The sequence below is a fragment of the Engystomops pustulosus genome, chromosome 9, assembly GCF_040894005.1.
Source record: "Engystomops pustulosus chromosome 9, aEngPut4.maternal, whole genome shotgun sequence".
In the NCBI taxonomy this organism is placed as follows: Eukaryota; Metazoa; Chordata; class Amphibia; order Anura; family Leptodactylidae; genus Engystomops; species Engystomops pustulosus.
Genome location: NC_092419.1, coordinates 2,764,091 through 2,783,069, shown reverse-complemented (window position 1 = coordinate 2,783,069; position 18,979 = coordinate 2,764,091). Strand labels below are relative to the sequence as shown.

The 18,979-nt window shown below is 40.8% G+C and overlaps 1 protein-coding gene across 1 annotated transcript in view; it reads left to right on the top strand.

The window, feature by feature from the left end:
* The window catches only part of LOC140077578 (uncharacterized), a 44,843-nt gene that overhangs the window by 15,526 nt on the left and 10,338 nt on the right, over positions 1-18,979 (top strand). The window contains exons 2-15 of the mRNA XM_072124850.1: positions 10,975-11,056; positions 12,127-12,263; positions 13,289-13,624; positions 13,766-13,888; positions 14,594-14,824; positions 15,455-15,610; positions 15,699-15,884; positions 15,976-16,089; positions 16,504-16,737; positions 16,855-16,965; positions 17,066-17,252; positions 17,381-17,526; positions 18,480-18,599; positions 18,766-18,918. Coding sequence (XP_071980951.1) covers positions 10,975-11,056; positions 12,127-12,263; positions 13,289-13,624; positions 13,766-13,888; positions 14,594-14,824; positions 15,455-15,610; positions 15,699-15,884; positions 15,976-16,089; positions 16,504-16,737; positions 16,855-16,965; positions 17,066-17,252; positions 17,381-17,526; positions 18,480-18,599; positions 18,766-18,918 — 2,316 coding nt within the window. The remainder of the gene's footprint in view (positions 1-10,974; positions 11,057-12,126; positions 12,264-13,288; positions 13,625-13,765; positions 13,889-14,593; positions 14,825-15,454; positions 15,611-15,698; positions 15,885-15,975; positions 16,090-16,503; positions 16,738-16,854; positions 16,966-17,065; positions 17,253-17,380; positions 17,527-18,479; positions 18,600-18,765; positions 18,919-18,979) is intronic.

Genomic DNA, 18,979 nt, shown 5'->3' with positions numbered 1-18,979 from the left:
TATACAACTATTACATGGACACGGTATACAACTATTACATGGACACAGTATACAACTATTACATGGACACGGTATACAACTATCACATGGACACAGTATACAACTATTACATGGACACAGTATACAACTATTACATGGACACAGTATAGAACTATTACATGGACACAGTATACAACTATTACATGGACACGGTATACAACTATTACATGGACACGGTATACAACTATTACATGGACACGGTATACAACTATCACATGGACACAGTATACAACTATTACATGGACACAGTATACAACTATTACATGGACACAGTATAGAACTATTACATGGACACAGTATACAACTATTACATGGACACGGTATACAACTATTACATGGACACGGTATACAACTATTACATGGACACGGTATACAACTATTACATGGACACGGTATACAACTATTACATGGACACAGTATACAACTATTACATGGACACGGTATACAACTATTACATGGACACGGTATACAACTATTACATGGACACAGTATACAACTATTACATGGACACGGTATACAACTATCACATGGACACAGTATACAACTATTACATGGACACAGTATACAACTATTACATGGACACAGTATAGAACTATTACATGGACACAGTATACAACTATTACATGGACACGGTATACAACTATTACATGGACACGGTATACAACTATTACATGGACACAGTATACAACTATTACATGGACACGGTATACAACTATTACATGGACACGGTATACAACTATTACATGGACACGGTATACAACTATTACATGGACACGGTATACAACTATTACATGGACACAGTATACAACTATTACATGGACACAGTATACAACTATTACATGGACACAGTATACAACTATTACATGGACACGGTATACAACTATTACATGGACACGGTATACAACTATTACATGGACACGGTATACAACTATTACCTGGACACAGTATACAACTATTACATGGACACAGTATACAACTATTACATGGACACGGTATACAACTATCACATGGACACAGTATACAACTATTACATGGACACAGTATACAACTATTACATGGACACAGTATACAACTATTACATGGACACGGTATACAACTATTACATGGACACGGTATACAACTATTACCTGGACACAGTATACAACTATTACATGGACACAGTATACAACTATTACATGGACACAGTATACAACTATTACATGGACACAGTATAGAACTATTACATGGACACAGTATACAACTATTACATGGACACAGTATACAACTATTACATGGACACAGTATACAACTATTACATGGACACAGTATGCAACTATTACATGGACACAGTATACAACTATTACATGGACACAGTATAGAACTATCACATAGACACAGTATACAACTATTACATGGACACAGTATACAACTATTACATGGACACAGTATACAACTATTACATGGACACAGTATACAACTATTACATGGACACAGTATACAACTATTACATGGACACAGTATAGAACTATCACATGGACACAGTATACAACTATTACATGGACACAGTATAGAACTATTACATGGACACAGTATAGAACTATTACATGGACACAGTATAGAACTATTACATGGACACAGTATAGAACTATTACATGGACACAGTATAGAACTATTACATGGACACAGTATAGAACTATTACATGGACACAGTATAGAACTATTACATGGACACAGTATAGAACTATTACATGGACACAGTATAGAACTATTACATGGACACAGTATAGAACTATTACATGGACACAGTATAGAACTATTACATGGACACAGTATAGAACTATTACATGGACACAGTATACAACTATTACATGGACACAGTATACAACTATTACATGGACACAGTATACAACTATTACATGGACACGGTATACAACTATTACATGGACACAGTATACAACTATTACCTGGACACAGTATACAACTATTACATGGACACAGTATACAACTATTACATGGACACAGTATAGAACTATTACATGGACACAGTATACAACTATTACATGGACACAGTATAGAACTATTACATGGACACAGTATAGAACTATTACATGGACACAGTATAGAACTATTACATGGACACAGTATACAACTATTACATGGACACAGTATACAACTATTACATGGACACAGTATAGAACTATTACATGGACACAGTATAGAACTATTACATGGACACAGTATACAACTATTACATGGACACAGTATAGAACTATTACATGGACACAGTATACAACTATTACATGGACACAGTATACAACTATTACATGGACACAGTATACAACTATTACATGGACACAGTATACAATTATTACATGGACACAGTATAGAACTATTACATGGACACAGTATACAACTATTACATGGACACAGTATACAACTATTACCTGGACACAGTATACAACTATTACATGGACACGGTATACAACTATTACATGGACACGGTATACAACTATTACATGGACACAGTATACAACTATTACATGGACACGGTATACAACTATTACATGGACACAGTATACAACTATTACATGGACACGGTATACAACTATTACATGGACACAGTATACAACTATTACCTGGACACAGTATACAACTATCACATGGACACAGTATACAACTATTACATGGACACAGTATACAACTATTACATGGACACGGTATACAACTATTACCTGGACACAGTATACAACTATCACATGGACACAGTATACAACTATTACCTGGACACAGTATACAACTATTACCTGGACACAGTATACAACTATTACATGGACACAGTATACAACTATTACATGGACACAGTATACAACTATTACATGGACACAGTATACAACTATTACATGGACACGGTATACAACTATTACCTGGACACAGTATACAACTATCACATGGACACAGTATACAACTATTACCTGGACACAGTATACAACTATTACCTGGACACAGTATACAACTATTACATGGACACAGTATACAACTATTACATGGACACAGTATACAACTATTACATGGACACGGTATACAACTATTACCTGGACACAGTATACAACTATCACATGGACACAGTATACAACTATTACCTGGACACAGTATACAACTATTACCTGGACACAGTATACAACTATCACATGGACACAGTATACAACTATTACATGGACACAGTATACAACTATTACATGGACACAGTATACAACTATTACCTGGACACAGTATACAACTATTACATGGACACAGTATACAACTATTACCTGGACACAGTATACAACTATTACATGGACACAGTATACAACTATTACCTGGACACAGTATAGAACTATCACATAGACACAGTATACAACTATTACATGGACACAGTATACAACTATTACATGGACACAGTATACAACTATTACATGGACACAGTATACAACTTTTACATGGACACAGTATACAACTATTACATGGACACAGTATACAACTATTACATGGACACAGTATACAACTATTACATGGACACAGTATACAACTATTACATGGACACAGTATACAACTATTACATGGACACAGTATACAACTATCACATGGACACAGTATACAACTATCACATGGACACAGTATACAACTATCACATGGACACAGTATACAACTATTACATGGACACAGTATACAACTATTACATGGACACAGTATACAACTATTACCTGGACACAGTATACAACTATTACATGGACACAGTATACAACTATTACATGGACACAGTATACAACTATTACATGGACACAGTATACAACTATTACATGGACACAGTATACAACTATTACATGGACACAGTATACAACTATTACATGGACACGGTATACAACTATTACATGGACACAGTATAGAACTATCACATGGACACAGTATACAACTATTACATGGACACAGTATACAACTATTACCTGGACACAGTATACAACTATTACATGGACACGGTATACAACTATCACATGGACACAGTATACAACTATTACATGGACACAGTATACAACTATTACATGGACACGGTATACAACTATCACATGGACACAGTATACAACTATTACATGGACACAGTATACAACTATTACATGGACACAGTATACAACTATTACATGGACACAGTATACAACTATTACATGGACACGGTATACAACTATTACATGGACACGGTATACAACTATTACATGGACACGGTATACAACTATTACATGGACACGGTATACAACTATTACATGGACACAGTATACAACTATTACATGGACACAGTATACAACTATTACATGGACACAGTATACAACTATTACATGGACACGGTATACAACTATTACATGGACACAGTATACAACTATTACATGGACACAGTATACAACTATTACATGGACACAGTATACAACTATTACCTGGACACAGTATACAACTATTACATGGACACAGTATACAACTATTACATGGACACAGTATACAACTATTACATGGACACAGTATACAACTATTACATGGACACAGTATACAACTATTACATGGACACAGTATACAACTATTACATGGACACAGTATAGAACTATTACCTGGACACAGTATACAACTATTACATGGACACAGTATACAACTATTACATGGACACAGTATACAACTATTACATGGACACAGTATACAACTATTACCTGGACACAGTATACAACTATTACCTGGACACAGTATACAACTATTACATGGACACGGTATACAACTATTACATGGACACAGTATAGAACTATTACATGGACACAGTATAGAACTATTACATGGACACGGTATACAACTATTACATGGACACAGTATACAACTATTACATGGACACGGTATACAACTATTACATGGACACAGTATAGAACTATTACATGGACACAGTATAGAACTATTACATGGACACGGTATACAACTATTACATGGACACAGTATACAACTATTACCTGGACACAGTATACAACTATTACATGGACACAGTATACAACTATTACATGGACACAGTATACAACTATTACCTGGACACAGTATACAACTATTACATGGACACAGTATACAACTATTACCTGGACACAGTATACAACTATTACATGGACACAGTATACAACTATTACATGGACACAGTATAGAACTATTACATGGACACAGTATACAACTATTACATGGACACAGTATACAACTATTACATGGACACAGTATACAACTATTACATGGACACAGTATACAACTATTACATGGACACAGTATACAACTATTACATGGACACAGTATACAACTATTACATGGACACAGTATAGAACTATCACATGGACACAGTATACAACTATTACCTGGACACAGTATACAACTATTACATGGACACAGTATAGAACTATCACATGGACACAGTATACAACTATTACATGGACACAGTATACAACTATTACATGGACACGGTATACAACTATTACATGGACACAGTATACAACTATTACCTGGACACAGTATACAACTATTACATGGACACAGTATACAACTATTACATGGACACAGTATACAACTATTACATGGACACAGTATACAACTATTACATGGACACAGTATACAACTATTACATGGACACAGTATACAACTATTACATGGACACAGTATAGAACTATTACCTGGACACAGTATACAACTATTACATGGACACAGTATACAACTATTACATGGACACAGTATACAACTATTACATGGACACAGTATAGAACTATTACCTGGACACAGTATACAACTATTACATGGACACAGTATACAACTATTACATGGACACAGTATACAACTATTACATGGACACAGTATACAACTATTACCTGGACACAGTATACAACTATTACCTGGACACAGTATACAACTATTACATGGACACGGTATACAACTATTACATGGACACAGTATAGAACTATTACATGGACACAGTATAGAACTATTACATGGACACGGTATACAACTATTACATGGACACAGTATACAACTATTACATGGACACGGTATACAACTATTACCTGGACACAGTATAGAACTATTACATGGACACGGTATACAACTATTACATGGACACAGTATAGAACTATTACATGGACACAGTATAGAACTATTACATGGACACGGTATACAACTATTACATGGACACAGTATACAACTATTACCTGGACACAGTATACAACTATTACATGGACACAGTATACAACTATTACATGGACACAGTATACAACTATTACCTGGACACAGTATACAACTATTACATGGACACAGTATACAACTATTACCTGGACACAGTATAGAACTATTACATGGACACGGTATACAACTATTACATGGACACAGTATAGAACTATTACATGGACACAGTATACAACTATTACATGGACACGGTATACAACTATTACATGGACACAGTATACAACTATTACATGGACACAGTATACAACTATTACATGGACACAGTATACAACTATTACATGGACACAGTATAGAACTATCACATGGACACAGTATACAACTATTACCTGGACACAGTATACAACTATTACATGGACACAGTATAGAACTATCACATGGACACAGTATACAACTATTACATGGACACAGTATAGAACTATTACATGGACACAGTATACAACTATTACATGGACACGGTATACAACTATTACATGGACACAGTATACAACTATTACCTGGACACAGTATACAACTATTACATGGACACAGTATACAACTATTACATGGACACAGTATACAACTATTACATGGACACAGTATACAACTATTACATAGACACGGTATACAACTATTACATGGACACAGTATACAACTATCACATGGACACAGTATACAACTATCACATGGACACAGTATACAACTATTACATGGACACGGTATACAACTATTACATGGACACAGTATACAACTATTACATAGACACAGTATACAACTATTACATGGACACAGTATACAACTATTACATGGACACAGTATAGAACTATTACATGGACACAGTATACAACTATTACATGGACACAGTATACAACTATTACATGGACACAGTATACAACTATTACATGGACACGGTATACAACTATTACATGGACACAGTATACAACTATTACCTGGACACAGTATAGAACTATCACATGGACACAGTATACAACTATTACATGGACACAGTATACAACTATTACCTGGACACAGTATAGAACTATTACATGGACACAGTATACAACTATCACATGGACACAGTATACAACTATTACATGGACACAGTATACAACTATTACCTAGACACAGTATACAACTATTACATGGACACAGTATACAACTATCACATGGACACAGTATAGAACTATTACATGGACACGGTATACAACTATTACATGGACACAGTATACAACTATTACCTGGACACAGTATACAACTATTACATGGACACAGTATACAACTATTACATGGACACAGTATAGAACTATTACATGGACACAGTATACAACTATCACATGGACACAGTATACAACTATTACATGGACACAGTATACAACTATTACATGGACACAGTATAGAACTATTACATGGACACAGTATACAACTATCACATGGACACAGTATACAACTATTACATGGACACAGTATACAACTATTACCTAGACACAGTATACAACTATTACATGGACACAGTATACAACTATCACATGGACACAGTATAGAACTATTACATGGACACGGTATACAACTATTACATGGACACAGTATACAACTATTACCTGGACACAGTATACAACTATTACATGGACACAGTATACAACTATTACATGGACACAGTATAGAACTATTACATGGACACAGTATACAACTATCACATGGACACAGTATACAACTATTACATGGACACAGTATACAACTATTACATGGACACAGTATAGAACTATTACATGGACACAGTATACAACTATCACATGGACACAGTATACAACTATCACATGGACACAGTATACAACTATTACATGGACACAGTATACAACTATTACATGGACACAGTATACAACTATTACATGGACACAGTATACAACTATTACATGGACACAGTATAGAACTATTACATGGACACAGTATACAACTATCACATGGACACAGTATACAACTATTACATGGACACAGTATACAACTATTACCTAGACACAGTATACAACTATTACATGGACACAGTATACAACTATCACATGGACACAGTATAGAACTATTACATGGACACGGTATACAACTATTACATGGACACAGTATACAACTATTACCTGGACACAGTATACAACTATTACATGGACACAGTATACAACTATTACCTGGACACAGTATACAACTATCACATGGACACAGTATACAACTATTACATGGACACAGTATACAACTATTACATGGACACAGTATACAACTATTACATGGACACAGTATACAACTATTACATGGACACGGCGTAGAACCATCATCTTACGGATTAGGATTCATGAAATTCCAGAGGAATGGGGGTCAGTTCTGTGAAGCAGTTTAAGGGCCTTTTGAAGGTCCTGGAATGGTCCACTCTCCATAACTACAGGGCAGTGTCATATTGGTGGATGTTATCGGTGGTCATGGGCCCCGGGCGGCCATCGCCATCCGCCATATTATAATCTACAACCCACACACCCCGAGTCTGGCCGGTGCTTTGTTGTTCTGATATATGGACGCGTTTCTGTCCTTCTCTCAGGATATGTGACCCCTGTATAAAGCCCCCCCATTCCAGCACTGCAGGCTCTGTCCACCATATGACTGCTCAGCCAATCACTGGACTCATCATCCTCATGCACAGGACTGCTGAGGCCAGTGATTGGCTCCGCGGCCACATGAAGGGTCATAGTTTCATCCTCACTTCCAGTCTAACATGGAACGTCCCCCCCCCCCTCCCTAGGGACCAGAAACTGCTGCACTGGGACTGGAGGTCCTACAGTAGGTGGATAAGACTTAGTTTATGTTCCCTTCTACCTTTTCCATTTTTGGAGCCCGGTTTTATTATTTTATCAGTTTCTTTGTAGTCGAAGTCTAAAGGGCTAAATATTTCTCTATTATGTTTAGAAAGTTCCCATAAAATTCCCCTCTGGTTCCCTGCATGAGAGGAGTTTTCAACTTTCCTACTTTCTGTATTGTAAAATTTTGGCATAAACCGAGGGAAATGAGTGAAACAATAAAAGTGGATAATGAGAACATAGAAATCACAACATCAAAAAAACAAAAATGAGACTGTTCTAATAATTCAGAATTATTATTCACTTTTCTCTAAATATTTGATCTATTTTCACATACATTGTATCCAGAGGTGAATTCTCGGAGCTTCTGAGCTCACATCTTCTGGGTCCTGCTGGTTCAGTGTCTGGAGCCAAGGCCAGGAATAACCTGGAGGCCGTCGCTGCTTCCATACATGACGTATTATTAGGTCCAGGTCATCTTGGGGTTGTCTGGGCTCCGCTGACATCTACACCTAATAGACCCCAATGACAATGGCTTCTGTTGTGTTCCTAGCCCTGGACTGTATAAGAGAAGCTCCTAATGGCTCCTCCAGTGCAGATGTGACCAGAACCTTAGGGGTCCACTACTTCCACTGAATTACCATAATAATATGTGTCTATATGTCCAGGATAGTCCTGGGGTATCTGGGGTCCACCCTACATCTATCCAGGGTTTGTGTTTGACCATGTAGGATGCATCATGAACGTGACCTACTATTTTATAACCCTGTTAAGTATTGGCTAATGATTGATCCAGTCCCCTCCACCTGAGTTTCTTTAGGATAGTCCATTAGTCTATGTCAGCGCTCGGGACCCTGGAGGGTCTCTGGTATTGTGCTGGGCAGTGTATATGTACTAGTTCATCCAGGTGGACTGTGACTTTCCTATGACAATTTGCATCACATTTCTCATTTAGTCCTTTAATATGGAACCTACCAAGTTCTGGACGATCTGATGTGTGTACATAATATACATGTATGTATTGGAGGAGCCTCGTATAGCTATTGCCCAGGTATCCACTTGTCTGGTATAGGGAGATGTACTGCACCGCTGCTGGGGAGATGGAGGGTGCCATGTACAATGGATAGTCGGGAGATCCTAAAATTGGTGGGATCTGAAGACTGTGCAGTAATGTGTATTGGCAGCAGCGGGGTATATATACTGTATACTGTATCTACTGCATGTACAGGATATATACCTGTATTACTATACTCACAACCTTCCGCCCATAATCTACTATGACAATTTGCATCACATTTCTCATTTAGTCCTTCAATATGGAACCTACCAAGTTCTGGACGATCTGATGTATGTACATACTCACAACCTTCCGCCCATAACCTACATACAGATGATCCAGGAGACTGATCCCTGAATATTTCTTCTGCATAAAATAGTTTGCAGATTTGGCTGCCACAATAGGAAGCAAAAACAATTGTCAAATGTCGCTGGCAGCGCGTCCACATCCGGAGCGAGAGACAATGACGGGGAACCAAAGAGCTCCGTATGTGTGCCGAGGGTCATGTCATGTGTGTGGTGCCGCCATATTATATAACCATTGTCTAGAGGTCGGAAAAGTCGCCTTCTGTGCATAGAATAGACAATGGGAGCATTCATAGTCTGTAGCTCCTTCCTCCCCCATGCTTTACACTGCAGCAGCTCTTCATGTTTGGTTACTGACTGACCTCAGCAGTGATGTGCACCCCAATGGCCGAACACATGACAACAGCAGGACAGTGTCTGCAGCAGACGTTATCGGAAACAGAAGGAGAAGCTTTTACATTCCGACCATCCCTATAGATTGTATAATTATATAATACACTATTGTCTCTTATTTTAGCTCTGCAGCACAAGAACGGGCAAGATCCGTGCCTCCACGGAGGGACATTAATCTCCCTACTGAACGGGACCCAATACTGCAGGTAAGTGGAAGCTTAGGATGGAAGAGATGACTTTCTATACAATAAATTTGTCCTGATTCGGAATGTTTGAGAATGATGGGAAATTGAGGATATCCCGGATGTCTGGAAACCTCTCCGGATTACCAAAAACTGAACTCCTCCCACTCTTCCTGAGATTACCATAGACAACACCATGAGATGAAGGGGCATCAGATCATCAGGAGAAGGATGAGCAAGACTGGGGAGAGGCCTTAGCTCAATGTCAGGTCTCAGCTCTGAGTAGCTTTGGGTTTGTAAATGGACCGTGGGGGGTCTTTAAATTATCAGTTTTGGTCTAGAGTCAGGGTGTGGGTCCAGTGCCCTTGTTAGGGGTCTATGGCTGAGTATCCCCATATCAGTTTCTTCTTCTGGTTACCGTCTAGCAGAGTATCCTCTTCCAAGTTCTGCTTCTCAAAGACAGTTTTCTTTATAAACCTTCTATTAGGAGGAGGAGTAAATAAATTTCAGTGCAAACAATGTCATAACAATTTCACATAGATTTACATTGAGTCCCCATAATATTCTATGGAACCAAGTTTGTAAAGTGGTAAACAACTTTCCAGGCAGCACCTGCAGGCTGTCTGCTTTTGTGGTAAACAACTTTCCAGGCAGAACCTGCAGGCTGTCTGCTTTTGTGGTAAACAACTTTCCAGGCAGCACCTGCAGGCTGTCTGCTTTCGTGGTAAACAACTTTCCAGGCTGTCTGCTTTTGTGGTAAACAAGTCTGTTTTTCTCCTCCAAAACAATTTCTACTACAGCTGTGAAAAATTACCAACTTACGAAACAGAATGTATATAACAAAACACTAAAATAAAGCAATAAATAAGTATAAGCAGTAATAAAGTAAGAAGTGCTGACTTCATATGGGGGAAATATTCAAATGTCCACAGTTATATACACAGGTATACAGGGGCGCTGGTCTTGTCGCTATACAGGCAGGGTCTGAGGTCTGTATTTGGCAAGGAAGAGGATATTTTGAGTATCAAACAAGAACCTTCTACATGCTCTCTTTAAGTAAGTCGACACTCAGTATAGTTAGTGCTTCCTTACAGGTGTCCAGAAGGGTTTCTAGGTGACCAGTGTCAGCTTCCCGGACCCCCCTGCTTCCCACTAATCTGCCAAAATGGAGGAACATGCACCCGGCTGTCTGCCTCAGAGTATCGCTGCACCTGTGGGCCGGGATGGACAGGTGAGACGACTAATCACTGCAAATTATTACAAAACTGTTACTATTTACACAATTAATTGTTCGGTTCTTCTATGAGGTCCAGAGTATCTTAAACATATTTTAGCAGAATTGGACCGGCCAAGCAAAGTAATAAGCAACCAAATGGAGGATCTTCCAGCGGGCCCAAGTCTCGACAAATACCCGGGCCACAAAGGTCCAGCAGAAGACGACCTGATTTGGTGCTGATTGTAGACCCACACTTGGTGTTAGGGGCCATTCTTGTTCTTTAGAAGCCACACAAGACCCGGTCACATAGGAATTGTATTGTTTTTGATGAAATATTTCATAGTTTAATGACTCTCCCGCCCTTATAAAGCCGCTCCGGCCCCTCCAGTATAACAGTATAATGGTCTTCCTGAGCTGATGATCCTTGGAGGAGAAGTTCCGTTTTCCCTTTGTATAACCATTGAATGCAGATCGGACCCCCCCCCCCCCCCACCTTCCTGTAAATGTACAATCCTCTCAGTCCTGTTATCCGGAAGTGATCGCCTCTTCTTCCAGGAACGCCACAATGGTTTTATGAAGTGAAATTTTCTCATCATCTATGAAACCTCTCAGATATTCCGTCTCACTTTTATTGATTCTTTTTTTTTTTATGACAATGGGAGTTTGAGAAATTCTTTGCCTCCGATGTCTCAGGCATCTAAAAATATCTAAAAAACCCAAGTCTACTCCTTCCTCATCAACTAATATCCTCCTTAGCAAGAAGCTAGACCTGGAGCAACCTACCAGGAATCACCATCATCATCATCATCATCATCAAGTGCATCTTATTCTCTGCCGAGGTCACCATAAAAACTTTTTGGAAATAAGACATTTTTAGTAGAATAGACAATAGACAATAGTGTATGATGCCAAAAACTCTGCATGTGTTCCTGACCCATCCCCTTGTAATTCACTAAGATGAATTGGATGAGCTCATGCGGCCGTTGATGCGTCGTATTAACCCAAAAACTGCTTTTTATCATTTCTATGATTCCTTCTAGGGAAGAACTGCATGGACCTGGACCATTGCACCACCAATCGCTGCATGAACAATGGGAAATGTGTCAATAAGCCCCCAGGGTTCGAGTGCCAGTGCCAGCTCGGCTTTGATGGAGAGGCTTGCGAGAAGGACGTGGATGAATGTCAAGAAGCTGGAACCTGCAGAAATGGTGGAAAATGTGTGAACCTGAACGGTTCCTTCAGGTGTGAGTGCCCGGCCATGTACGATGGCATCAATTGTGAGATGAGACGGGGAAAGTGCTCGTTACACAGCTGCTATAACTCAGGAACGTGCCATCAAACAGACCCTCACTTGTACCAGTGCGCATGTCCTCCAGGTAAGTGCACGCCCCCCCCCCCCCCATCCATGTCTATGTAAGCCGGACTTTTTGGCCAGGAACTATCTATGATCTTGACACACTGGAAAATAAATGTTTGCTCGATATTACTGGTAAAGGGCTGGTCTTGTACATTATTAGGCTACACGGGTTCTCAGTGTGAGGAGAACATTGATGACTGCATCAACCACAAATGTCAACATGGAGGCACCTGTGTGGACGGACTGGAAAAATATTCTTGTAAATGCCCCCCAGGATGGGAAGGTAAGGTCCTAGCCCCTCAGTACTCCATGCTCCTACCATTCTGATTCTCCTAATGTGGCCACACACGAGGAACCAGAACTTCACCAATAACTCACCTCCACATACAGATGGACTCTTGCCTTGGCAAAGTGTTCATTTCTTCTGAACTGGGAAGAAGTTAGAAAGCCACAGATGGACACCGCTTATAGAGATAAATTATTGTCCCAGAGAATTAAAAAATGACATAACGTGAAAGTTTTCCAATAATCATTAGCTGGTTGGGCATTTCTGGTGAGGTCTGATGTTGGATTTGGCCAATATTATGTTCACGGCATCTTTATTACACACGTGTTTGTCCTCCGGTTCTCTGATTATGTATATTGTAACCTGGACTAGTAATAATAAATATATACTGGCAGAAAATCCGAACTAAAATAATTTCAAACAATGTCTAAAGATAGATACCACGACGGAGACATTCCCCATTATAGGTCAATGGAATTCATCAGGAACCACTGGGGTCCATCATTGGACAGATCCATTGCAGCTGTAGATATTGTAACAAACGTATAACATGTCCAGTAGGACCAAAGGTGCAGGAGAAGCCTTCATGAGATCCAATTCACACCAGACGACCATCTCTATACAACACGACTTGTCTGATCCTCAGCAATATCTGTCCTCTCCGTTATAGTCTCATTTACTCTTCACCTTTCTCTGTACCAGGAAACTTGTGTTCCCGAGACATTGATGAATGTCAGACCCCAGGAATCTGTAAGAACGGGGGAACCTGTCAGAATACACCTGGTCAATACAAGTGTGTGTGCGTCAACGGTTGGAACGGTGACAACTGTGAGCACAACATTGATGATTGTGCAACGGCCACGTGTGCGGAGGGGTCCACGTGCATCGATCAGGTGGGGACGTACATCTGCCAGTGCCCACCAGGGAGGATCGGTGAGTTCTTCTGAATGGAGATACTGATAACTGCCTCCTAGTTATGGTACAAGTGGCAGATATACCGAAGATTTCCTATAATACAGGGTCATCTGCCTCAATATACTGAGAAATATCCATATGGCACCAAATGATGGAGATTGTCTGACAGGGGCAGGGGGCTTCCAGGATCTATTGGATGGAACCGGCCATAGTTTTGTGATGAATATGGGATTTATGGAAATAGACTCCTTTTGTCTTGGTATCTGCGGTGCAAAATGTTCCCATAACAACTTGGGCTTGTATGCGCCCGTTTTATATTGCGAGGGTTAAACAGAAGAACACATCTCCTAAAGTAATGGTTGTTAAAAGTTCCGCAATTACTTCCTCTATTAGAGAAAAGGTGGACATACAAAAGATTTATATTTATGTATTGAATGAATGTAAAGTATAATAAATGCTACTTACCCCCAGTGCCACATGTGACCTGCTGTCAGGGCAATATCTGTGGAAAGGTGCAGAAGGACCTCACTGGTTCTGGGGGAAAACCACTGAAATTTGGGAGGAGAAGTCCAGAACCATCCTGGACTTTATTATAAATGTTCCCGGTATCTTGAATGAATCTTCTTCTCGCTCCTTTCCGTGTTCTAGGTCTTCTGTGCCACATGGAGGACGGTTGTCTAAAAAATCAGTGTCATCCAAATGCCACCTGTGACACCCACCCCTCGTCTCACAGGGTGTTCTGTAGGTGCCAGGCGGGCTACACCGGACCCACCTGTTATGAGGATCTCAATGAATGTGAGCTAGGTGAGGATGTTACTCTTCATCATCCTCGCAGGTTCCTCCATGTTGTAGCAGCCGTCTATCTGATACTGTCCTCATCCATTGTCCTCAGGTCCATCGCCTTGTGAACATAATGGAGAATGTGTGAACACCTATGGCTCCTTCTTGTGCCGCTGTCCCCCTGGTTACACCGGCGCTCGCTGTGAATCCAAACGTAACGAGTGCCAGCCAAACCCCTGCCGCAACGAGGGCACCTGCATAGACTACCACACGCACTTCCAATGCGTCTGCTCACCCGGTAAGACTTGGTCAAGAATTAAATTCTCCAGATTTTGGTGGTGAACAAATAACTTGTATAATTACTGTATATACCCTCTGTCCATCTGCAGGGTATATGGGAAGCGTGTGTGAGGTGGAGGTGGATGAATGTGTAAGTTCTCCTTGTCAAAATGGAGGAAACTGCACGGATCTGCTGAATGGCGTTCTCTGCTCGTGTCCTCCAGGTGAGATGGATTCCTGACTACCAGATGTGAAACTCCATTGTAATCCCTATCGTATGCAATGAACATTAGATCATTGCCGATGTGAACCACCAATTTTCACCTGAGATGTTGACCACTTGGCATATAATGTCCTCAATGGCAAATGTTATGGGAGCAAAGGTCAGGTATTTGGACAGGTGTATTGAGACCCTTCACAAAGTCGTAAAGTAAAGACCATATGACATCTGTATTTCCTGGACATTGTAGGACCTTATGATCATTTATCTAGGAACTTGTAGACCATGACCAAAAGTGTTGCCTGGTTCCTCCCCTGGCTCCAGTCTAGTATAACTATGGCAGCTGTTTGTGGTCTGTGACCATTGCTCCTGGTGGACCATTGCTCGTCCCACCACTCTCTCATTTTTGTATTCTTAGGTTTTGATGGCCATTATTGTGAGTTGGATGTGGAGGAATGTTCCAGTTCTCCTTGTCACTCGGGTCTCTGTGTCGACCACCCGGGTTTCTTCACCTGTGAATGTCTTGAAGGCTTCACCGGCCTCTGGTGTGAGCAGGACATCGATGAATGTCTAAGCCAGCCCTGCCAAAATGGCGCCACGTGCCTGGACCGGCAGAACGGTTACGAGTGCCTGTGTGAGCCGGGGATGACAGGTTACACATTTATCATTTATTATTATATTTTTATCACTTTATTTGGTCCTTACTCCAGAGTCTCTTGTTCTCTAGATACAGTCCTCGGTGTCGTAACTTTCTTTCCATCTCTTAAAGGTCCCACGTGCGATGCCAATGTTAATGAATGTGCCAGTAACCCCTGCATCCACGGACACTGCCTGGACCTGGTCAATGATTTCCAATGTCAATGTGATCCGGGGTTCTCAGGTGAGGAACTGTATGATGTATCCTCCTAAATGTAGAGTCAGGGCCGTGCTGGTGATGGCATTGTGTCTTATATATATATATATATTTATACCCTCCTAAGGACCCCTGTGTGATGTCATCATTGATGAATGTATCCACAACCCCTGCCAAAATGAAGGGACTTGTAAACTCATAGATGGCGGCTTCTCGTGCCTCTGCCCCCCGGGGACGGTCCTTCCCGACTGCGCCATTCAGAATATAAGCTGCAGCAACGTCACTTGTGTCCACGGCATCTGTCAGGACAATAGGTGAGAGACTTCCCTAGATCTGAGTCCTTGGTACGTGGTACTGGATGCTGAAGGATTCTCTGAAGGTCAGACCAATAACTCCCCCCATCCATGATTACACACTGTATGATCTCCACCCTCGTTTGCAGCTCTCGGTGTCACTGTAACAATGGATGGACTGGACCAACCTGTGATTCTCCCATCAATGAGTGCAGCACCAATCATTGCCGGAACGGCGGCACCTGCCAACCACAACAAGATGGCTACAACTGCAGCTGTGCTCCTGGATATACAGGTTACCAAGCACATATCTGTATGGTAAAGCAGAATTTCACATTTACATTAGTCCAAATAATAGAGTGCAGCACAAAATACCCCCTAGAAAGGCCGCATGGTGCTGCAACACATCCCTGCTGAGCAGTGGCAAAAAATAGTGGACTGTAGCACATAATACCTCCACATAAATATCATATACCACAGCACAGTACATAATACCTCCCCATAAACTATTCAGATTCAGAACAAAGTACCTCCTCACAAGGGGCAAAGTGGAACACAAGATCCCTCCAGTGGCAAACAACAATACAATGCAGCACATAATACCTCCACATAAATATCATATACCAGAGCGCAGTACATAATACCTCCCCCTAAATGTTAACTATTCAGAGGGACACAAGATCCCTCCAGTGGCAAACAATCATACAATGTAGCACATAATACCTCCACATAAATATCATATACCAGAGCGCAGTACAAAACACCTCCCCTGAGTGCGGCATGACATCCCTCCTGAGCAGTGGCAAATCCTGCAGCACATAATACTTCTCCAAATACCAGGGGGCATTGCAAAATGTGTCCCCAGAAGCACCAAATACTGCAGTGAAGCACAACATCCGTGCAGCACAATAACCTTCCCTGCACAACGTACCACGGAGGTACCACAAACCTCACTGCGGCACCATTGTAGTCTACATGGTGTCCCTTCCTTTACAGTGACCAGTGATGACAGCATGGTCTCCCTTCCCACCCTTCTTCCACCAGCCGTAGCATTACCCCTCTTACCACCCACCCACCATCTCTGATAATGCATTTCCACCCATCCTCCTCGTCTCCTGATGACATCTCACCCCCCCACCACCAGCAAACTCCCGTCTCCAGGGACAGCAATACTAAAAGTAACCAGGGATGAAATAATTTTCTTATGATATATAGAAGATGGAGCTGACCTCTGCCGCTCTCTCCTAGGACTTTACTGTGAGACCCCCGTATCCCTCTGCCATCCCGACAGCTGCCAACACGGGGGGATCTGCTATGAGCACCCCAACCTTACTGCCCACTCCTGTCTCTGTCCTCATGGCTGGAGTGGTAAGTCAACCTATGGAGACCTTCAAGGTTTCTCCGGATATTCTTATTTTTCCAGTGTAACGATTGGGTCATGTCTTTGTTCCATCATGGTGGCTACGGGTTGCCTCATGACTAGGGCACGTTTCCACATCTCATGGTAATGGTGGACCTTGTGCCTTCCCCTCAGGACTGTCCTGTGAAGTTGATGTGGATGAATGTATGGAACATCCCTGTAGCAATGGCGGAAGTTGTGTGAATAATCCTGGGAATTACAGCTGTGTCTGCTCCCCGGGATACACTGGGGTACAGTGTGAGACAGAACTGGACCACTGTACTGCAGGTAATATGGACTTATTACATATGACTAATGACTGTTCAACACAATGTAAACCTTTGGGTTA